The sequence below is a fragment of the Prunus persica genome, chromosome G7 (genome assembly GCF_000346465.2).
Source record: "Prunus persica cultivar Lovell chromosome G7, Prunus_persica_NCBIv2, whole genome shotgun sequence".
NCBI lineage: Eukaryota > Viridiplantae > Streptophyta > Magnoliopsida > Rosales > Rosaceae > Prunus > Prunus persica.
The window spans coordinates 17,754,217-17,774,207 of NC_034015.1; the positions used below are offsets into that span (position 1 = coordinate 17,754,217).

Genomic DNA, 19,991 nt, shown 5'->3' on the forward strand with positions numbered 1-19,991 from the left:
TAATTTAATTAAAAGAAAACCACTAATACAGAAGTGGCATGCTTATAATTGTTCAAACTAGGTATTTCTTTTTTGTTTGATTCAAGCAGATGGAACTGAATATATTTAAGAGTAAGTTGCTTGTGATATTATATTATATATTAGCGTTTCCACTACTGTTTTGTTAAACAAAACGAAGTATCTATATTAGTATTTAATCTACTGTTTCTAAATAAAAATGGTGTATATGTAGACTAATTTTTCAATGATAATATGCTTGCCTGATCTGATTTAGTAGCACCATTCTTTCTTCATTTTCTTTTGACAATCAGTAATTATCCTAACTCATAGGCTAACAAAGATGCATTGTAGTAAGCAGAAAACAGAACCTCTTGCAAATCAAGTTTGGATTGGCAAATGGGACGACTCAGCGTTATGGTCAACTACAACATGAGAAATGCAAGCTTGCTTGCTTAGCATTATAACTCACTCTTTTAATCATTGTTTTCAGTTTGGACTGGGTCGAAAAAATTGTGAACTCAAAGAATTATTAACTTAATCAAGTCAAATCAAATAATCGGTTCGGTGTGTTTGGTATGCGGAATATCAAATGCTTTCCCTTTAAGAGTATTTCCACCCATTTAGCATAGCAAAATGCAAGAGAAGGCAAGGGTTGTTACTATTCATATGAATAGTGTTTGCCATTGCAATTATTTTATTAGTTTTCCATCCATTGCCATGGCGACCCAAGTGCAACTACTATTCATGTGAGATATGAGAAGAGGAATTTGTATAGAGTTTTGGGGTGAAAAATGAAGAATATGACTAGGTATTTATTTGAAAATTTTAATTTTTTTATGTGTACTTTTTTTTGTTATTTAAATTAACTGTGACGTCACAATCACCACGTGAGCATTATGTCAGCTTTTGTCCTCTCCCCTCCCTAGGGCTTTTACTAGCTTTTGCATGGCTTGTATTGCTTGGTCGTTTTTGCTGGATTTGTGCGGCTGCGTTTGCTTGGTTGCACTCATCTCATCTGCTAATCAATTAAACGTCTTTCATCCACTCACGTCATCTTCTGATTAATATCCCAACATCCACTCAAAAAGGGCCGTTGGTTTAGAGTTTCCGGTACTTCCGATACTTCCAACGGCCCCAAAATGGATCATTCGACTGATCAGACTTAGAGTAGTACTACATTAGCATCGGCCAATGCCGTTGACCAGGAAGCTGCAGCAGACAACACAGTTTTAATCAGGGGCATGGATCTTGATGTTTTCAACGCTGCAAAAGAAGGCAAAATTGATGTCCTCAAGGGGAGACACGATCTTGACCAAACATTGACTTCAACCAAGAACACAGTCCTCCATATTTATATAGCTTCTGCAAGCAGCCCAAATTTCGTCGAACCAGAAGAAAAAGGGCTGAGGCCACCCAGCGTTGTGGATAAAATCCTTCAAAAGTGTCCAGCACTGCTATCGCAAAAGAACGAGAGTGGCGATACTGCCTTACACATTGCGGCCAGACATGGGCGTGTTGATATAGTTGAACTTCTTATCGACATTGCAAAAGCTGGTCGTCGTGAAGACCTTGAGAATGGGCCCTCATCATCAGCAGTAGAAGCCTGGCAGTGGCAGATGCTCATAAGGGAAACCAATAAGGAGAAGGACACAGCCTTGCACTTTGCAGTGCGATTTAATCACTTTCGTGTGGTGAAGATATTGACCGAAGAAGACCCTGACTTTTCCTACTCTGCTAATGATGCTGGGGAGACTCCTCTTTATTTGGCTGCCGAGAGGAGATACAAAGCTTTGTTCTACGAAATACTTAGTACTTGCACGGATCCAAATTACCAAGGCCCCAATGAAAGAACGGCTTTGCATGCTGCTGTCATTTACGGTGATGAAGGTAGGTCTATATAATATTCTTACATAATTAATTATTTCTCCTGTTCTGTTCACGTTCCAAGCAAAGCATGGATATATATATTATATACAGTTTTTAGTTTTGCACTAGTTAATTATTATTTTTGTATATTTTAGAAATGACCACAGAAATACTAAACAAGGAAAAAGATTTGGCGATAGTGGCAGACAAGAAAGAGTGGACCCCACTTCACTGCGCTGCATTCTATAAACTTACATTTTCTTTTCCTTTTTGATTCACTTTCGAATTATTCATTGTTTTTCATTCACTTTCCTTTTTGGTTGGATATTTCTAAAGCTAACTGAATCAAGCCGATGCTGAACCGACCACGGTTAGTAAAACCTATGGACGGGTACTCCCAAAAGACGTCTCACCAATGACGTTGGTTCGGTTGTTAGAATGTCTCTCGGTTCGGTTGCCTAACCCAGTTTGTATTGATTTTTATTTCGTTTTTTTTTTTTTTAAATTTAGAAATGACCTTAGAAATACTAGAGAAGAAAAAGGATTTGGCGATAGCAGCAGACGAACAAGGGTGGACCCCACTTCACTACGCTGCACTCTCTGGTTGTACTTCAATTGTAAAACAACTTCTGCAAGCTGATAGATCCTCTGCCTACATTGTTGACAAAGCTGATAAGAAGACCGCTCTTCACATCGCAGCCTCCAGAGGCCATATAGGTGTAGTGAAAGACCTTATTTCTCATTGTCCTGATTGTTGTGAACTGGTCGACCAAAGACGTCGAAATGCTCTTCACTATGCTTTGGAGAAACATCAATCACGAATCACGACTTTTGTTCTAAAGGATTCATGGCTTAGCAACATCCTCCTAAATGCCAAGGACGTTGACGGCAACACACCCCTCCATCTACTCGATGTTTCTCTCTTCGGGACTCGTTTCATTGGTGATGTTAGAGTTGATAAGATGGCATTCAATAAGGAAAACATGAACGCTCTTGATGTCATTATAGCAGATGATTCAAGAAATGAGGTATGAACTTTTATCTATATAACTTAATAATCCCTCGTTAAGTGAGAATTTGTGTCGGAGACTCAACTAAAAATTTGCAACTCTACATTGATGGTCTGTGTTGCAGATATATCTGGAACAAGCTTTGAAAAAGAATGGTGCAGAATCAGGCCATCGAATTCTAAGCAAAAGTTATGGTGGCCATCGGAAATTGAAGGAAAACAAAGGTCGTGAATACACTGATAAAACGAACAATGTCAGGGAAGCCCATCTGGTAGTTGCTGCCCTCATAGCAACTGTAACATTCGCAGCAGGTTTCACCATCCCTGGTGGTTACCAAAGTGAGAAAGGACCAGAGCAGGGTTTTGCAGTTCTATCAAAAAATGCAGCTTTCAAGGCCTTTGTTATAACAAACACACTCGCCTTGTGTATATCCAGTTTCTCTGTCTTGATGCACCTTTATGTATCGATGCACACAAAGCGAAAGGGGATTTCTACAGCGTTTGACGAGGTGTTGTATATCACTATGTCGGCTTTAATTTTGATGGTGGTTGCATTCATTTCAGGGACATATGCAGTATTATGTCATTCCCCGGGACTTGCCATTACGGCTTGTGCGATTGGCTGCTTTTTCTTCCTTATCTTGACTCATGCCATACTTCTTGAAATTTCCCCTCCCTATCAACGGCTTGGACAATTCATAGGAGAGGCATCATTATGGATGACGAGGATGTGGATAACATTCCTGTCACTTTGGCATTTTTCATTTACTGATAACTTTTGTCACAAAACGTTTGATTCTTTACGTTTACGTGTTAATAATTGGAGGGGAAGACTCTCATAAACGTTTGATTCTTTGTTGTGTTATGTTACATAATGTTTGTTACTATTTTGTTTCTATCCTTGAATTTTAGTTTATATAATATTTTTTTGAAAGTACTAAAAAAAATCACACAAATAGTTGGGGGCCATATTTTTGTAGACTGTCATCAAGTGACAGAGTTAAAGATGACGACCCTGTCATCTTCATTATCTATGCTACCTACAGAAAATGTCACAACACACATGCGGTAGCTCGTTTCGTTTCTAGACAAGGGGTTCTTATGTTTGGGATTATGTTGAAACTGAATGACTCTTTAATATTCTTGCAGCCGATGTAAACCTTTCTATTTGTTTATAATAAAACTAAGTACTTTCCAAAAACTTTGACCAAAAAAAAAATATCACAACACACAATTGAGCTAGTATTGGCCCCTCGTTTTAAAAGTAAATAATAAAATCATTTACTACTAAGTTTTTAACTTAATCCCCTAATTTTAAAATTATTTCCATAAGAAAAAACAAAATTCTAGCTACCCCTCGTTGCATGTATTATTGTGGATATGTTGGAACCGCAGGTTATTCTAATACACTTTTCTAATTGAAAGAGAAACAACAATTTAGACTGATATGCGTCTCATGAATGCTTTGAAATGAAATTAATGGTGCAGCATCACGCCTCCCTTCCCTTCCAACCTTCGTCCATTCCTCTCCCCTCCCTTGGGCTTTTATGAGCTTTTGGATGGCTTGTATTGCTTGGTACGTAGTTTTTCCTGGATTTGTGTGGCTGCTTTTGTTTGCTTTGCGTGTCTTCATTTTGCAGATTTGGAGTTCCTGCTTTTTGTTTTCTACTTGGTGACGACAAGGTGGGAGAGAAACTTATGTATTTCCTTTTCTGTGTATCAACTCTTTTTGAGTTGGGTGCAAGTTTGTAGTCTATCGTGACGAGAGTGTAAAGATGGTTGTAAGTTCGTGCGTTGATGTGTACTGTATAAGGTTGATATTATCACATGAGTTTGTGCATTAGATTTGGTTTGTTACTTACTTAAGTTTATCATTTTATTTCAATTGCTTGTGACCAATTTATCAACTAAAATAGCTAATTCTTTTGGATTGAATTATGAAAACACTGAAATTTAAAATTAGTGTTCTAATTCACTAAATGGAAATCTACTTTCTTTTAATAGCTGTTTAGTAATTAGAAATAACATAAATAATATATTATCGTTTCTGCATCTGCAAGCTGAATGAATTAATCATCTATTCGATAGTTTGTCATTTGAAGCATAAAATATTTTTAATGAATTAAGCAAACTGTATGTATAAAATAAACTTAAATAAATGGCTGAAACAGCGCTCAATTCAGAGAAAAAACACTATCAGATAGTGGCTAAGAAATGAAACTTTCAACTTAAGGGAATATCCTAACACAATTTAGTCCATTTGGGTGTACGTCAGTTCAAAACCAATATAATTTAGTCCATCCGATCCAATATAAATTGGATTGTGATTTTTTCAATCCGATCCAATCATATTAGATCGATGTTTAAACCTAATCTAATCTTATCCAATTGATATTGGATTGGATTAGCCCTCAGCTTTAGCCCTAAGCGCGGGCTGCCTTCACTCTTTTTCTAACCCTCTACGTACTCATTAAGACACATGGCTTTCTCTTTTTCTTTTTCTTTTTTTATTCTCTCTCCGCCACTCTTCTTCTTCCTCCTCTCTCTTTTCCTACCAGCGTTGTGTCACTCCAGCCTGCAAAACATAATGAAATTAAAAAAGAAAAAAAGAAAAGGAAGGTAGTTTGTTGATTGTTCTCCTTGTCATGAATGATGAACAATATTAGCTCTCAGCTTTGGCTCCCTTCACTCTTTTTCTAACCTTTACGTACTAATTAAGACATGAATTTCTCCTTTTCTTTTTCTTTATTCTTTCTCTCGCCGCCACTCTTCATCTTCCTCTTCTCTGTTGTCCTAAGAGTGTTGTGTCGCTTCAGCCTGCGAAACAGAATGTAATTAAAAAAGGGAAAAAAAAAAAAAGGAAGGAAGGAAGTTTGTTTGTTGATCGTTCTTGTCAGGAATGATGAAGCTCTCAGCTTTTTTCTAAACTCTAGGCTCTACGTACGTACTAAGACATGCATGGAAAACACATTCAGATCTTTTTCTTTATTTTAATATTCTTTCTCTCTCCGCTACTCTTCTTCCTTTTTCCTGTTCTCTCTTTTCTTTCCATCTATATAAGTTTACCGGTTTTCCCTCTCCTTGGTCACTCTTTTTCACTCTCTCAAATTCAATATCAACTAGTTAAACCAATTTTCATCCATTCATTCATTCATCTGACCTTGTCATTAACTTTTCCCAACATCCACTCAAAAAGTGGAAGCTGATCAGTATTTTGTCTTGCCCACAACCAAAAAGAACCGCATGGATCGCACCACTTGGACTGATCAGACTCCGTCAGCATCGGTCGAAGTCGTTGACCAGGAAGCTGCTGCAACAGACATCAAAACTGATGAAGCTGCTGCAACAGACGTCCCAATTTTAATGGGCATGGATCTAGATGTTTTCAACGCTGCAAAAGAAGGCAAAATTGATGTCCTCAGGGGACACGATCCGCAGCATCTTAACAAAATATTGACTCCAACCCGTAACACAGTCCTCCAAGTTTATATAGCTTATGCAAGCACCCCAAAGCTCGTCAAACCTAAAGAAGAAGCGCCGATCAAGCCAACCAGCTTTGTGGAGGATATCCTTCAGATCTGTCCGACACTGCTATGGCAGCAGAACGAGAGCGGTGAGACTGCCTTGCACATGGCGGCCAAACATGGGCTTGCTGAAATAGTTGAACTTCTCATCCAAACTGCAAAAGCTCGTCGTTGTGAAGACCTCGAGCATGGGGCTGCCGCCTTCGCCTTATCATCGTCATCAGAAGAAGAAGCAGCCTGCTGGAAAAATTTTATAAGGACACCTAGTAAGGAGAAGGACACAGCCTTGCACGAGGCAGTGCGGTTTAAGCACCTTGGTGTGGTGGAGATATTGATCAGAGAATACCCTGACTTTTCCTACCCTCCTAATGTTGCTGGGGAGACTCCACTTTATTTGGCTGCCGAGAGGAAATACAAAGCTTTGTTCTCCGAAATACTTCGCACTTGCAAGCATCCAACTTACCAAGGCCCCAATGGAAGAACCGCTTTGCATGCTGCAGTGATTTACGGTGATGAAGGTAGGTATATATAATATTCTTACATAATTAATTATTTCTCCTGTTCTGTTCACTTTCCAAGCAAAGCATGGATATATATAAAAGATTATATACAGTTTTTAGTTTTGCATTGATTAATTATTCTTTTTATATACTTTTTAGAAATGACGGAAGAAATACTAAACAAGAAAAAGGATTTGGCAATAGTGACAGACGAAAAAGGATGGACCCCACTTCACTACGCTGCATTCTATGGTCATGAATCAATTGTTATACAACTACTAGAGACTGGTAAATGCAGTGCCTACATGGGTGACGAAGCTGATAAGAAGACCGCTCTTCACATTGCAGCCTCCAAGGGCCATGTTCATGTAATGAAACAACTTATTTCCTATTGTCCTGATTGTTGCGAAGTGGTCGACCAAAGACGTCGAAATGCTCTTCATTATGCCTTGGAGAAGAGTCAATCTCGAATTATAGATATTGTTATGATGGATGCATGGCTTAGCAACGTCCTCTTAAATGCCAAGGATGTTGACGGCAACACACCCCTCCATCTACTTAATGCTCCTATCTACAACCGGATTCCTTTCATTACTGATGCTAGGGTTGATAAGATGGCATTCAATAAGGAACACATGAACGCTCTCGACGTCATTAAAGCTAATGATAATTTTAAATCTAAGGTATGATATTTCATTAAACTTGCTTGTGTTGTGTGTGACAGTACATGTCGGAATCATGAGCAGTAATTTAGCCTATTTACTCTCAAAGCTTTGGATTTGGGTATCATCATGTAGACTTTTTCATTTAAGTACTAGTTATGGTTAGGTTAAATGAATAATCCCTCGCCCTCGGTTATGATTTGTGTCAGAGACACAACTGAAAAATTGCACCACTATCTCTTTGGTCTGTGTTGCAGATATTATTCAAGCATGCTTTGAAAAGGAATGGTGCAGTATCAGGCCATCGACTGCTAAAAGAAAATGATCATGATGGCCAGAAGTTAAAGGAAAACAAATGTGGTGAAGACATTGAATTGGATAAAAATATAAGAGAATCCCATCTGATAGTGGCTACACTCGTAGCAACTGTTACATTCACAGCAGGTGTCACCATGCCTGGTGGTTATTACCAAAGTGATGCATCAGGGGGAAATGCCATGAGTAAAGTATCAAAGCAAAATGTTATGGTCCCAGCCCCGGCACCGATTAAAGGAACAACTCCGGGTTATGCAGTTCTAACAAAAAATGCAGCTTTCAAAATTTTTTTTGTATTCAATATGCTAGCCTTGTGTTTGTCCACTTATTCCGTCCTTGTGCACCTTGTCTTATTGATACTCCCAGAGGGAAAAGTGAGGCACAAAGTATTTTGGCATTCTACTATATATATCACTGTAGCGTCTGTACTTGCAATGATGGGTGCATTCATTTCATGCACATTTGCAGTCTTAGGTGATTCTCCAGAACTTGCTTTCTCGGGTTTAGTTATTGTTGCCTATGTATTAGTTTTCTGTCTTTATGTTGTATTTTTTGAATTTAGGTGGGAGAACTTTCTCGTTTTTTGGAAAAGAAATATATATATATATATATAAACTTACCCGCTCGTTTAAGATGATAAAACGTAGATGTCACATCGATTGGGACTAGTCGGTGGCCACCCTTCCCTTCCAACCTTCGTCCATGCCTCTCCCCTCTCCCTTGGGCTTTTATTAGCTTTTGGATGGCTTGTATTGCTTGGTAGTTTTTCCTGGATTTGTGTGGCTGCTTTTGTTTGCTTTGCGTGTCTTCATTTTGCAGATTTGGAGTTCCTGCCTTTTGTTTTCTACTTGGTGACGACAAGGTGGGAGAGCAACTTATGTATTTCCTTTTCTGTGTATCAACTCTTTTTGAGTTGGGTGCAAGTTTGGATGTTCTTCCTCTGGTGATAGTTGTAGAGTTAATAAGAAGTACATTTAAGGTTTTGTTGTTCTCACCCAAGTCCAAACGGGCAATTTAGCGGCAGATATTTGCTTGAGCATGGTCCAAATCAAATTAGGCCCAAATCTGAGGTTAGAACTTAGTATCGACGATACAAATTTACTAATTTACCCCTAAAACAATAATGTCCGTAAACTACTACCATTCCAGAAACGCCATAGAATGAAAGCCTGAACTTTTTAATGCTCGTGCAAATTTTTTATTTTGGAAAAATAACCAATTTAGTCTTCGTAGCTTTGGGTATTCCTTTTATTACCTTTTAATTCAAGGAAAACAAAGGTGACGAAGACAATGATGTAAATCAGTTATATATATATATATATATTATGTTTCTTAAACGACTTTGTTATTCCTTTCCGCACGTATCTTTAAAAATAAAATAAAATTCTAGTATTGCATTTATAATTCAATCAAAAGAAAACCACTCATCATTAGATGAACAGAAGCGGCATGCTTATAATTGTTGAAACTAAGTATTTCTTTTTTGTTTATGGTTCAAGGAGATGGAACTGAATATATTTAAGAGTAAGTTGCTCGTGATATTATATATTAGCGGTTTCCACTACTGTTTTGTTAAACGAAACGAAGTGTCCATATTAGTCTTTAATCTACATTTTCTAAATAAAAATGGTGTACACTAATTTTTCAATGATAATATGCTTGCTTGATCTGATTTATGTATATATATAGTAGCACCATTCTTCTTCATTTTCTTTTGACAATCAGTAATTATCCTAACTCATAGGCTAACAAAAATGCGTTGTAGTAAGCAGAAAACAGAACCTCTTGCAAATCAATTTTGGATTGGCAAATGGGACGACTCAGCGTTATAGTCAACTACAACTTGAGAAATGCAAGCTTTAATCATTGTTTTCACTTTGGACTGGGTCGAAAAAATTGTGAACTCAAAGGGCCATATTGCTTGCTTACCATTTTTAATTCATTTCGATCAATAAATTTTGGCGGGTCCTTCGGAGATCCAACCAAGCAAGATGCACACATCTCATCTGCTAATGAATTAATATCCCAACATCTTCTGATTAATATCCCAACATCCACTCAAAAAGGGGCAAAAGCTCACTTTTTGACTTGTGCATCAAGGAAGAAACCAAAATGGATCATTCGACTGATCAGACTGCGAGTAGTACTCCATTAGCATCGGCCAACACAGTTTTAATCAGGGGCATGGATCTGGATGTTTTCAACGCTGCAAAAGAAGGCAAAACTGATGTCCTCAAGAGGAGACACCATCTTGACCAAATATTGACTCCAACCAAGAACACAATCCTCCATATTTATATATCTTTTGCAAGCACCCCAAATTACGTCGAACCAGAAGAAGAAGCGCTGAGGCCACCCAGCGTTGTGAATGAAATCCTTCAAATGTGTCCCGCACTGCTATCACAGAAGAACGAGAGTGGCGAGACTGCCTTACACATTGCGGCCAGACATGGGCGTGCTGATATAGTTGAACTTCTTATCAAAACTGCAAAAGCTGGCCCTCGTGAAGACCTTGAGAATGGGCCCTCATCATCAGTAGAAGCCTGGCAGATTTTCATAAGGAGATACACCTTGGTGTGGTGGAGATATTGATCAGAGAAGACCCTGACTTTTCCTACCCTCCTAATGTTGCTGGGGAGACTCCACTTTATTTGGCTGCCGAGAGGAGATACAAAGCTTTGTTCTCCGAAATACTTGGCACTTGCAAGCATCCAACTTACCAAGGCCCCATTGGTAGAACCGCTTTGCATGCTGCAGTGATTCACGGTGATGAAGGTAGGTATATATAAATATAATAAACTTACATAATTAATTATTTCTCCTGTTCTGTTCACTTTCCAAGCAAAGCATAAGATTATATACGGTTTTTAGTTTTGAACTAGTTAGTTATTATTTTTGTATATTTTAGAAATGACCACAGAAATACTGAACAAGGAAAAAGATTTGGCGATTGTGGCAGACGAGAAAGGGTGAACCCCACTTCACTACGCTGCATTCTATGGTCGTGCTTCAATTGTTACACAACTCCTAGAAGCTGATAATGCAGTGCCTACTTGGGTGACGAAGCTAATAAGAAGACCGCTCTACAAATTGCAGCCTCCAAAGGCCATGTTAATGTAATGGAACAACTTATTTCTCATTGTCCTGATTGTTGCAAAGTGGTCGACCGAAGACGTCGAAATGCTTTTCATTATGCCTTGGAGAAGCATAAACCTCGAATTATAGAATTTGTTTTGAAGGGTACATGGCTTAGCAACGTCCTTTTAAATGCCAAGGATGTTGACGGCAACACACCCCTCCATCTACTTAATGCTCCTCTCAACCCCTGGATTCCTTTCATTGATGATGCTAGGGTTGATAAGATGGCATTCAATAAGGAAAATATGAACGCTCTCGACGTTATTAAAGCTAATGATGATTTACAAGATATGGTATGATATTTCATTAAACTTGCTTGTGTGTGACAGTATATATCAGAATGATGAACAGTAATTTAGACTACTGATAGGGTTTGAATGCTCGTGCAAATTATTTTTTTATTTGATTTCGGAAAAATAACCAATTTAGTCTTCGTAGGTTTGGCTATTCCTTTTCAATTAAGTATCATCATGTAGACTTTTTCATTTAAGTACTACTTATGGTTAGGTTAAATTAATAATCCCTCGCCTCGCCCTCAATTAGTATTTAGTTTGGTGATGATTTGTGTCGGAGACTCAACTGAAAAATTGTACTACTACACTCTTTGGTCTGTGTTGCAGATATTTGTCGCGAATGATTTGAAAAGGAATGGTGCATCATCAGGCCATCGAATTCTAAGCGAAAATGATAATGATGGTCAAAAATTAAAGGAAAACAAAGGTGGCGAAGACACTGAAACGAATAAAAATATAAGAGATTCCCATCTGATAGTGGCTGCACTCGTAGCAACTGTTACATTCGCAGCAGGTGTCACCATGCCTGGTGGTTATTACCAAGCATCAGATCAGGGAAATGGCCCGAGTAACGGACCAACTCCGGGTTATGCAGTTCTAACAAACGATACAGCTTTCCAATTTTTTTATTTATTCAATATGCTAGCCTTGTGTTTGTCCACTTTTTCTGTCCTTGTGCACCTTTTGATATTGACACTCCATGAGGGAAAAGAAGGATCCAAAAGGTTTTGGCGTCCTATTATATATACCACTACAGCGTCTGTAGTTGCAATGATGATTGCATTCACTTCGGGCACATATGCAGTCTTAGGTGATTCTCCACAACTTGCCAGATCGGGTTTAATTGTCGTCGGCTATGCCTTCTTTTTGTTAAGTTATGTTCAATTTCTTGTTGTTCAGAGGGAGAACAATTCCATATTCCTACATAAACTTACCCGCTTGTTTGTGATTATGTTTAAAAAGTAGACCTCACATTGATTGAGACTAGTCGGTGGCTTCCCTTCCCTTCCAACCTTGGTCCATGCCTCTCCCCTCCCTTGGGTTTTTATTAGCTTTTCGATGGCTTGTATTGCTCTGTAGTTTTTCCTGGATTTGTGTGGCTGCTTTTGTTTGCTTTGCGTGTCTTCATTTTGCAGATTTGGAGTTCCTAATTTTTGTTTTCTACTTGGTGACGACAAGGTGGGAGAGCAACTTGTGTATTTCCTTTTGTGTGCGTCAACTCTCCTTGAGTTGGGTGCAAGTTTGTAGTCTATAGTTACAAGAGTTTAAAGGTGGTTGTAAGTTTGTGCGTTGATGTGTATTCTCGTATGAATTTGTGCATTATAATTGGTTTATTAGTTACTTAAGTTTATCTTTTTATTTCAATTGCTTGTGACCAATTTATCAACTAAAATAGCTAATTCTTTTGGATTGAATTATGACAACACTGAAATTTTAAAAACACTAGAGAGATTATGTAAAGACCCAAACCTAAAATTCACATGTAATTAGTAATTTATTATGCGGAAAGACAATTTTGCCCTTTGACTCACTTATGAACTCAACGTTGACTTTTTGACCGAAAAGGAATTTGACAATTCCACATACACCGTTGTGTAGAGCACGACAATACGAGTTCATAGAAACGAAGTAAGCTCGAATCGGAGTTGTAACGAAGAAATTACGATTAAAATATCACAAAGGGCAAAATAGTAAATAAGAAAATCAGAATTTTTATAAAAACCTCAGCTTCTCTTTCTCTTTCCCTCTCTCTCTCTCTCTCTCCCTCCCGATAGTTCTAGAAAACCAGTCGGGCAACCACCTTCCAAGCCACCCCAACGCCACCTCACGCCACCCCGACCCTCCGGACCGGACCCAGCAGCACCGGCCAGCTCCCGCCATCAACCCTAGCCCGTCCGCCGACCCTGCTGCTGTCTGGAGCCACCGGAAACTGCTGGAAAACGCAGCAGTTTTGGCAGATTTTCCAACCTCAGTTTCTCCCTCATCCGGCCACCAAATCAGTCGTGTGAGGTATCGATTTCTAGCTATTTTTCATGTTCTAACTGCTGGTTGGCTGGGTTTCGATCAATTTTTGCTGTAGATCACTCGATTTTCAAATTGAAATTCGGCCGACTTTCGGCCTCCGTGTTCGGCCATTTCCGGCCACTTTTTGGGGTAGGTCCAAGAACAAAAGTGACTCCAAATGGGGTGTTTTACCTAGGATAGGAGTTTGGAGTCTTGGTTCCGAGATTTTTCGGCCACTCGGTATCGCTTTAGACACCCGAATCTGCCCGCGCGTGCTGGGGCGCGTGGGCGAGGGTGGTGGAGTAACTCTGGGCAGTTTTGAGATCCTCGTGTCATCACGAGCGCGTAGGATTTCGCGGATCTCGATTCGGAGTCCGTTTGAGCCTTGAACGGATTTTTCATATTGTGCGATTACCGGGTTCAATACTGTTGAGCCGTTGGATCGTAATCAATTTTAGATATGTTACTCTAGATAATTTTAGAAACGTGTAGGATTCGACGGATTGTGAATCGGAGACCCGGATACTCCGAAAACGCGAACCCTAGGGCTAGGGTTTAGAAATTATGCGATTACAAGATTGTGATCAATCCGACCGTCCGATTGACACCAATACCCTCGGGACATGTGTCCTAAATATATTGGACCTTCTAGCGGCATCCGGATCATATTATACCCGTGGGGTTCCGGATTGACTTTTTGGACTTTAGCGCTTTTTGAGTCCCAAGATACCGCTAAACGATCCCACGTGGAAGGAAAGCTGTTATGGGCATAGGGATCACTTTAAATTGACGCACGTACTTTTAGGAGCCGGGGGTAGGGTTTTTAATTTAATACTATATTGTATTAATAGAATATTATGGTTATTGAATCAGGCACCCGGGCACCAGTTGACCCGCAGGAGGGACCTTCAAGAGGTCCAGCGAGCTCAGACTATCAGTGAGTGGACTCTTTGTTTTTATAAATGAATTTAATCAGTTCAGTTTCAGTTAAGCAGTTCAGTTTCAGTTATAAGCTGTTTTATGCTGTTAAATATTTTATGTTACATGCTGCCGAGTGAAGTTTCCTTTTAAGAATATAGGAAAAGATATTCTCGTTAATTATCAAATAAATGGCAGCAGAATTTTAAAGGTTACATAAAGTTAATTATTCAACAGTTTTGCTTCAGAAACTTTATATTTTCTTAAATCACCTTGTACCCAGTTATTAAATGTTGCCTTCGGTTTATATTTGTTACCTTTGGTTTAGTCAGCATGCTTGACAATTGCCCCACGAGTTCCTTGGTACTCGAACTCGTGTGGAGCGAGTAATGCGGATAAAGGTGGACTACGGTCCCCTGAATCCTGCGAGTTGCGGCTCGGACTGACTTCGTGTCACTGAGACCTACGAGTATGTGTCACCCATGGTGATGCAAGGAATTGACGGATATAAGGATTTGACGGAAATAGGGGTACACCTAGGTGATAGTTTTCAACTGTTTTCAAATGTATAGTTATATACATGCATTGATTTCAGAAATAAAGAAAATAAGTTAGTTTGTATAACTGTTTTTTTACAGTGGGGTTAGTATGTTCATATATTATTTTCTACGCTTTGTTTTGGGTCCACTCACCCTTCTTGTTGTTTTGCGCCCCCAGGCAGTAGACGTGCACAGGAATCCACCACCGGGCCACTTCCCATCTTCCGCGCCTTTCTTTGATGTAGGATTTGTAATTTGTACAACGATTCACTCTTTTGTAAATTCTTAGTAGTCGCTCTGATGTTTTGCCCTAGACTGAGCTTTGATCTCTTGGCATGTGTATATATATGTATGCTGGCAGTTGGTTATATATATATACTTGTTTTGACAGGTGTAAAGATTTTGGTATTGAGCCAGATACAAGGGAAACTCTGCCGGTTTTTCGGTAGAAGTCAACCTTGTTATTTTTATCATGTTTTGTATAGAAGGGCAAATAGGTCATTTGTGCCCGACATTCGCCAGGTGTCGGACACGCACAGGGTCTGGCTCGGATTCCAAAGTGGAATTTGGATCGGGTCCTGTCAGATTAAGTTTAATTAAGCTTATTAAATAAATAGGGTTCTTTGATCTAAGTCCAAAATTCCTAGCTGTCATTGGGTTTAGTCTACACCTTTTTTGCTGTAGATTTGGGTCCATTGACTTTTATTAATTTTTTTTCATGTGCCAATTTTACCCTTTGAGGTAAATAAGGAAAGAACAGTAATTGAAAATTCAAATTAATGTATCGATTCTTTCCTTCTAAATAGATTTCATATTTTAAATTTAGAATCCTTCTATTGCCGCCATGACATAAAGGAAGTTCATATAAAACAATTAAAATAAAAGAATTATTGATGATATCTTCCCAACAAATATTACCTGACTACTAGGTAAATATGATATAATATACCTAATTATTAGGTAAATATTACATAATGTACCTAACTACTAGGTAAATATAAAATAATGTACCTAATTACAATAGAACATAATGTACCTAACACATAAGTAGTATACTCTACTATACTTGATAAACATGTAGATTTTAGATAAAATGTGTGGATTTGACTGATACAACCAATAATCGTAAAACGTCATGGGAAAAATAGGAAAAACTAGAAGATAATTAACTATCAAGAAACAGAGGAATTGAGAGAAAGAAGGGGGAGGGGAAGAGGAGGACACAAAACCCACATGTGTTAATGGTGAATTGCATCTTAATTAAAGATATTAGGTGGGAATTAGCTTTACAGCAACAAAAATATGAAGAAAAAAAGTGAGCTAAACAAAATCAAACGTAAAAAAATGAGAGTATATTAGTGAGGAATTGTATTTTCAAAGAAGAAAACAAACAAACAAAATCAGTGAATAACAAAAGCTGTGGCAAAGAGTAAAAGAATATTTATATACCCTGTGTACAGGTTGCCATAGTGCAATAATACGAAGCCACAATAGAAAGAAAGCCAACGTTCATATAGGAGCATGACTGAAATATAATAGCTATTTCAAAAATTATAGGAGACGTGATTTGTTGCCTTATTTAATTACTAGCCCCTTGGCATATGCTCACGCATGTGCCAATTGGTTTTCTTTTCTTTTTTTAAAATTTTTTTTAAAATTTTAGAATTAAGAAAATATAACATGGGTAGTTATGTTCTATAAAAGTAGGACCTATTATATGATTTTGTTTTTAATTTTAATTTTTTTAATATAAAAATATATGAATTTACCATATTATCCTCATTTAATTAATAATTTCAATTCTTAATATTTGAATTAACCAAGGGTATTTTCTTGTATTTTGAATGTTTCACAATTCTTTGTCTTTTGCTTTATATATATAAATTTCAAAAATATAATAGCTAATTATTATGACAAAAATAAATTTCTTACCTTATTTAATTTTTAGAGGCATGATGAGAATAACAAAGTAATTTTAAATGAAAAATATAATATGTAAATATAAATAAATTTTTTTAAAAAAAGAATGTAATCATTCGTGGTACAAAAGTCAAATGATTTGTATCAACAGCAACAAATACAGATTGCATCCAACTTTTGTTTTCGATTTTGGAGTTACACCGAATTTTCTATAAAGAAATCACCACATGAAAATCTATGTTGAATCTCGTACAAGTAATTTGTCCAATACGTTACTAATTACTTTTAACATAAACACCTAACAACCGTGAAATTCTAGAGTAAGAGATGAAATATTATAGTAGCTCATACCATACCACTATGCCCAATTAAACTTCTCAATGTTCACAATACCATTGTTCTCGGCTGACATTTGCCCTGTACCATTACGCTATCAACTTTTGTTCCAACTTGTTTGAGTCAGCATATGTGAATTTAGGCTTGGGTTGTGGAGTCTCTTGCAGCAAGAGGCAACATGTCAAGCACAGGACACACTGTTGGGCACACACAACCCACCCCAAAAGATGCATCATTCATCTGGATTTCTTTCTTGACCCAGGCCCAACGGAATGGGTCCAATCAACACGCCCAATTTGAAATTGAGCCCAAATGTGCCGGACAAATAATATTCCAGAAGCCAATTTACTGATTTGCCCCTCACACAATGCTGTCGCTTTGCGATTCCATCACCGCCCAACTACCATTCCAAAAACGCCATATAAATATAAATCAAAGCCTATATTTGTCATTTCCAGCACTCGCCACCCATAACGCATGCGCCAAAGTGTCCACGTGTCTCCCTATTACCACAAAAAAACACAACGAAACACAACGAAACGAATCCCAACCAATGGATTGACAGCACAAGGATCGCTGAGATGGCAAATCATTTTTCAAAATCCCGCCTAAACCCAGACTTCAATTTTTCCGTGAAACGAAATTTAATTTCCGCCTTTTTATTTTTATTTTTCCGCCACTAGCCCCTACCCCTTCTTATCTCTTCACACACACCTGTGCCAAAATTTACACACGCACCGCACCAAACAAAGCAAAGCCCCCCAAAGCCAAAGGCATCATATATCTTAATACTCTATTCTCCTCGCTTTCTCTCTGCGTCTTCGCCTTATCTTCTTCTCAAGCCCTAGCCCCCCTGCCCAAAGGTAAACTCGTACGCTTTCCACACCGACTCGGACCGAGTCACCTCGGCCCTCGCCGTTCTCGAACGATTCTCATCGTTTTCTGCTGTTTTCTCTGCAGGTTCGCCTGAAAATGGGGAAATCCAGAGCTGCTGCTCCTAAAAGAACCGAGACCAAGTGAGTTTCGATTTTCGTTTTCTTGTGAATGAATATTCTGCGATTTCAGCGATTCGATCAGAGATCTCAATTTCGCACGTCAATTTTGCTCTTATTTTTGTGCTTATGTGCTCAATTTTGTTGTTTGTTGAATTTGCTAGGTTAAAGACCAAAAGTGCTGGAGCGAGTAAGAGGACATCGAAGAAGGCCGGAAAGGATCCAAACAAGCCAAAGAGACCTGCGAGCGCCTTCTTCGTTTTCATGTACGGTCAACGCTTTTCTCTCTAATCGTCGTTTTTAGATCGGTCGTCTCGTTTATTTTCCATTTTTATGATTTTATTTCTCTGAATTTTCGTCTTGTTTTGAATTATCTATAGGGAGGATTTCAGGGAGAAGTACAAGAAGGAACATCCTAACAACAAATCTGTCGCTGCTGTAAGTGAATTTCATTCTTTTAGATCTACGGGTTTGATTTCATCCAGACCGAATTTTCTATTGAATTGACAATGTAATTTTTATTTATATCCATTTTTTTGTCACTTTATTGGAACAGGTCGGTAAGGCTGGTGGTGACAAATGGAAATCATTGTCAGATGCTGTGAGTGTTTTGGCCAATCATTTTGTTTTTCCTGATTGTTTTGTTAATTATTTGAATATTCTGCGACTGTTTTTGATTGGCTCCTTAATTTAAAAAATTATTCAGGAGAAAGCTCCCTACGTAGCCAAGGCAGAGAAGAGGAAGACTGAATATAACAAGACCATGCAGGCCTACAACAAGAGTATTGTGAGTGCTCTTCTCTTCAATTTCTGGCAATTGGGTTTTTATAATTTGAACAATTTGTTGAGAATTGGTGCTTCATTTGAAATAGGCTGAGGGAGGCAATGGAGCAGAGGAGGAAGAATCTGATAAGTCCAAGTCTGAGGTGAATAACGAAGAAGAAGAAGATGATGAGAGTGCAGAGGTTTGCCCTCCCTCTCATTATTCTGATAATCAAGCTTTCTCTTTTCATTTTGATATTTGATTATTATTTTGATTGGTGGGATTAATTTTCTATTTGGGTTTTATCTTAGGATGAAGATGATGACGAGTAGAGAAGGAACGCTGGAAGAAGCAATTGGTGTAGGGTTGCTTAGAAGATATTGAATGACCTGCATTTTCTGAACTTTAGCTGTGTCTCATGATAAAATAGCTACATTTTTAGGATAGGGAAGGAAAAAGAGAAAGGCAAAAAACCAAGGGATTAAGTTTCAGGGGGTCTTGTAAACCTGATTTCCCATATCATCTGTACTTAATTAATGATCCTTTTTATGTCCAAATGCTTTCTATTTTGCGTTATAATGCTCCTTCTATGAATTGCTTTTTGCATATTCTTGTTTGGTGGTGGCTGAGCCCCATGTTTGTCTAGTATTCATTGTGGTTGATAGAGTTGACAAACATATATTGCCTCCCAATGACTTGGGAGTGGGAATTTTGTCTGCTTTTGAGCTTTGGATTTTGTATCATTCTCTTCATTGCTCTATCTTGTTTTATGCGATGGTGATGATGATGGCTTGACTTGAATCTAATGGTCTCTTTTGACTTTTTCATCCTGGAACCAGTAGGATTCATTTGTGGTTTCTCTGTTGGACCATCCTGTCAGTATTTTGCACAGCTTGATTGTCAACTCTGCAACTTTACAAATGATTCTAATTTTGATGAGAAATACTTCCCTAGCTCTGTTGTATTGTCCCGTCGAACTCTCCTCTTTTAGTAAGTTACATGAGAGTAGAGAGGTAAGAAGAAGGGGAGGATGCAATAGTAAAAACAAATGTTTGGCACAATCGTTCTTCTAGTTTCTTCCCCCACTACGTCTGTATTTTATCCCAGTTGTGGTAGCAGGGGATAAGGAAGCTGCGTTCGCTGGTGAATAATGTTATGTGTTTGTTTGTTCTACATTGAAAGAGGTCACAAGTTTTGTTTCTCCTTTGTCGA

The 19,991-nt window shown here is 38.2% G+C and overlaps 4 protein-coding genes across 5 annotated transcripts; all 4 read left to right on the plus strand.

Annotated features, from left to right (window-relative positions):
• On the plus strand, window positions 927-3,762 carry LOC18771114 (ankyrin repeat-containing protein At5g02620). Its single transcript, XM_020567837.1, has 3 exons — window positions 927-1,887; window positions 2,377-2,894; window positions 3,001-3,762. The coding sequence occupies exons 1-3, from the start codon at window positions 1,242-1,244 to the stop codon at window positions 3,715-3,717; spliced, it is 1,881 nt and encodes a 626-aa protein (XP_020423426.1). The 5' UTR covers window positions 927-1,241; the 3' UTR covers window positions 3,718-3,762.
• Window positions 5,151-8,859, plus strand: LOC18771789 (ankyrin repeat-containing protein At5g02620). The gene is made up of 3 exons (XM_020569027.1): window positions 5,151-6,917; window positions 7,059-7,582; window positions 7,819-8,859. The coding sequence occupies exons 1-3, from the start codon at window positions 6,119-6,121 to the stop codon at window positions 8,488-8,490; spliced, it is 1,995 nt and encodes a 664-aa protein (XP_020424616.1). The 5' UTR covers window positions 5,151-6,118; the 3' UTR covers window positions 8,491-8,859.
• LOC18770228 (protein ACCELERATED CELL DEATH 6) lies at window positions 9,989-12,273 on the plus strand. The gene is made up of 6 exons (XM_020569028.1): window positions 9,989-10,450; window positions 10,585-10,651; window positions 10,785-10,845; window positions 10,923-11,307; window positions 11,635-11,901; window positions 12,208-12,273. Exons 1-6 carry the CDS (start codon window positions 9,989-9,991, stop codon window positions 12,271-12,273), a joined length of 1,308 nt encoding a protein of 435 aa, XP_020424617.1.
• Window positions 17,738-19,385, plus strand: LOC18769639 (HMG1/2-like protein). Of its 2 annotated transcripts, none has more exons than XM_020569402.1 (8): window positions 17,738-17,887; window positions 17,985-18,040; window positions 18,181-18,282; window positions 18,397-18,454; window positions 18,573-18,617; window positions 18,723-18,803; window positions 18,889-18,942; window positions 19,091-19,385. In XM_020569402.1, exons 2-8 carry the CDS (start codon window positions 17,997-17,999, stop codon window positions 19,109-19,111), a joined length of 405 nt encoding a protein of 134 aa, XP_020424991.1. In that variant the 5' UTR covers window positions 17,738-17,887; window positions 17,985-17,996; the 3' UTR covers window positions 19,112-19,385. The 2 variants fall into 2 exon arrangements, with proteins under 2 accessions (XP_020424991.1, XP_007202727.1); XM_007202665.2 differs by having other exon boundaries at window positions 17,742-17,887; window positions 18,889-18,981.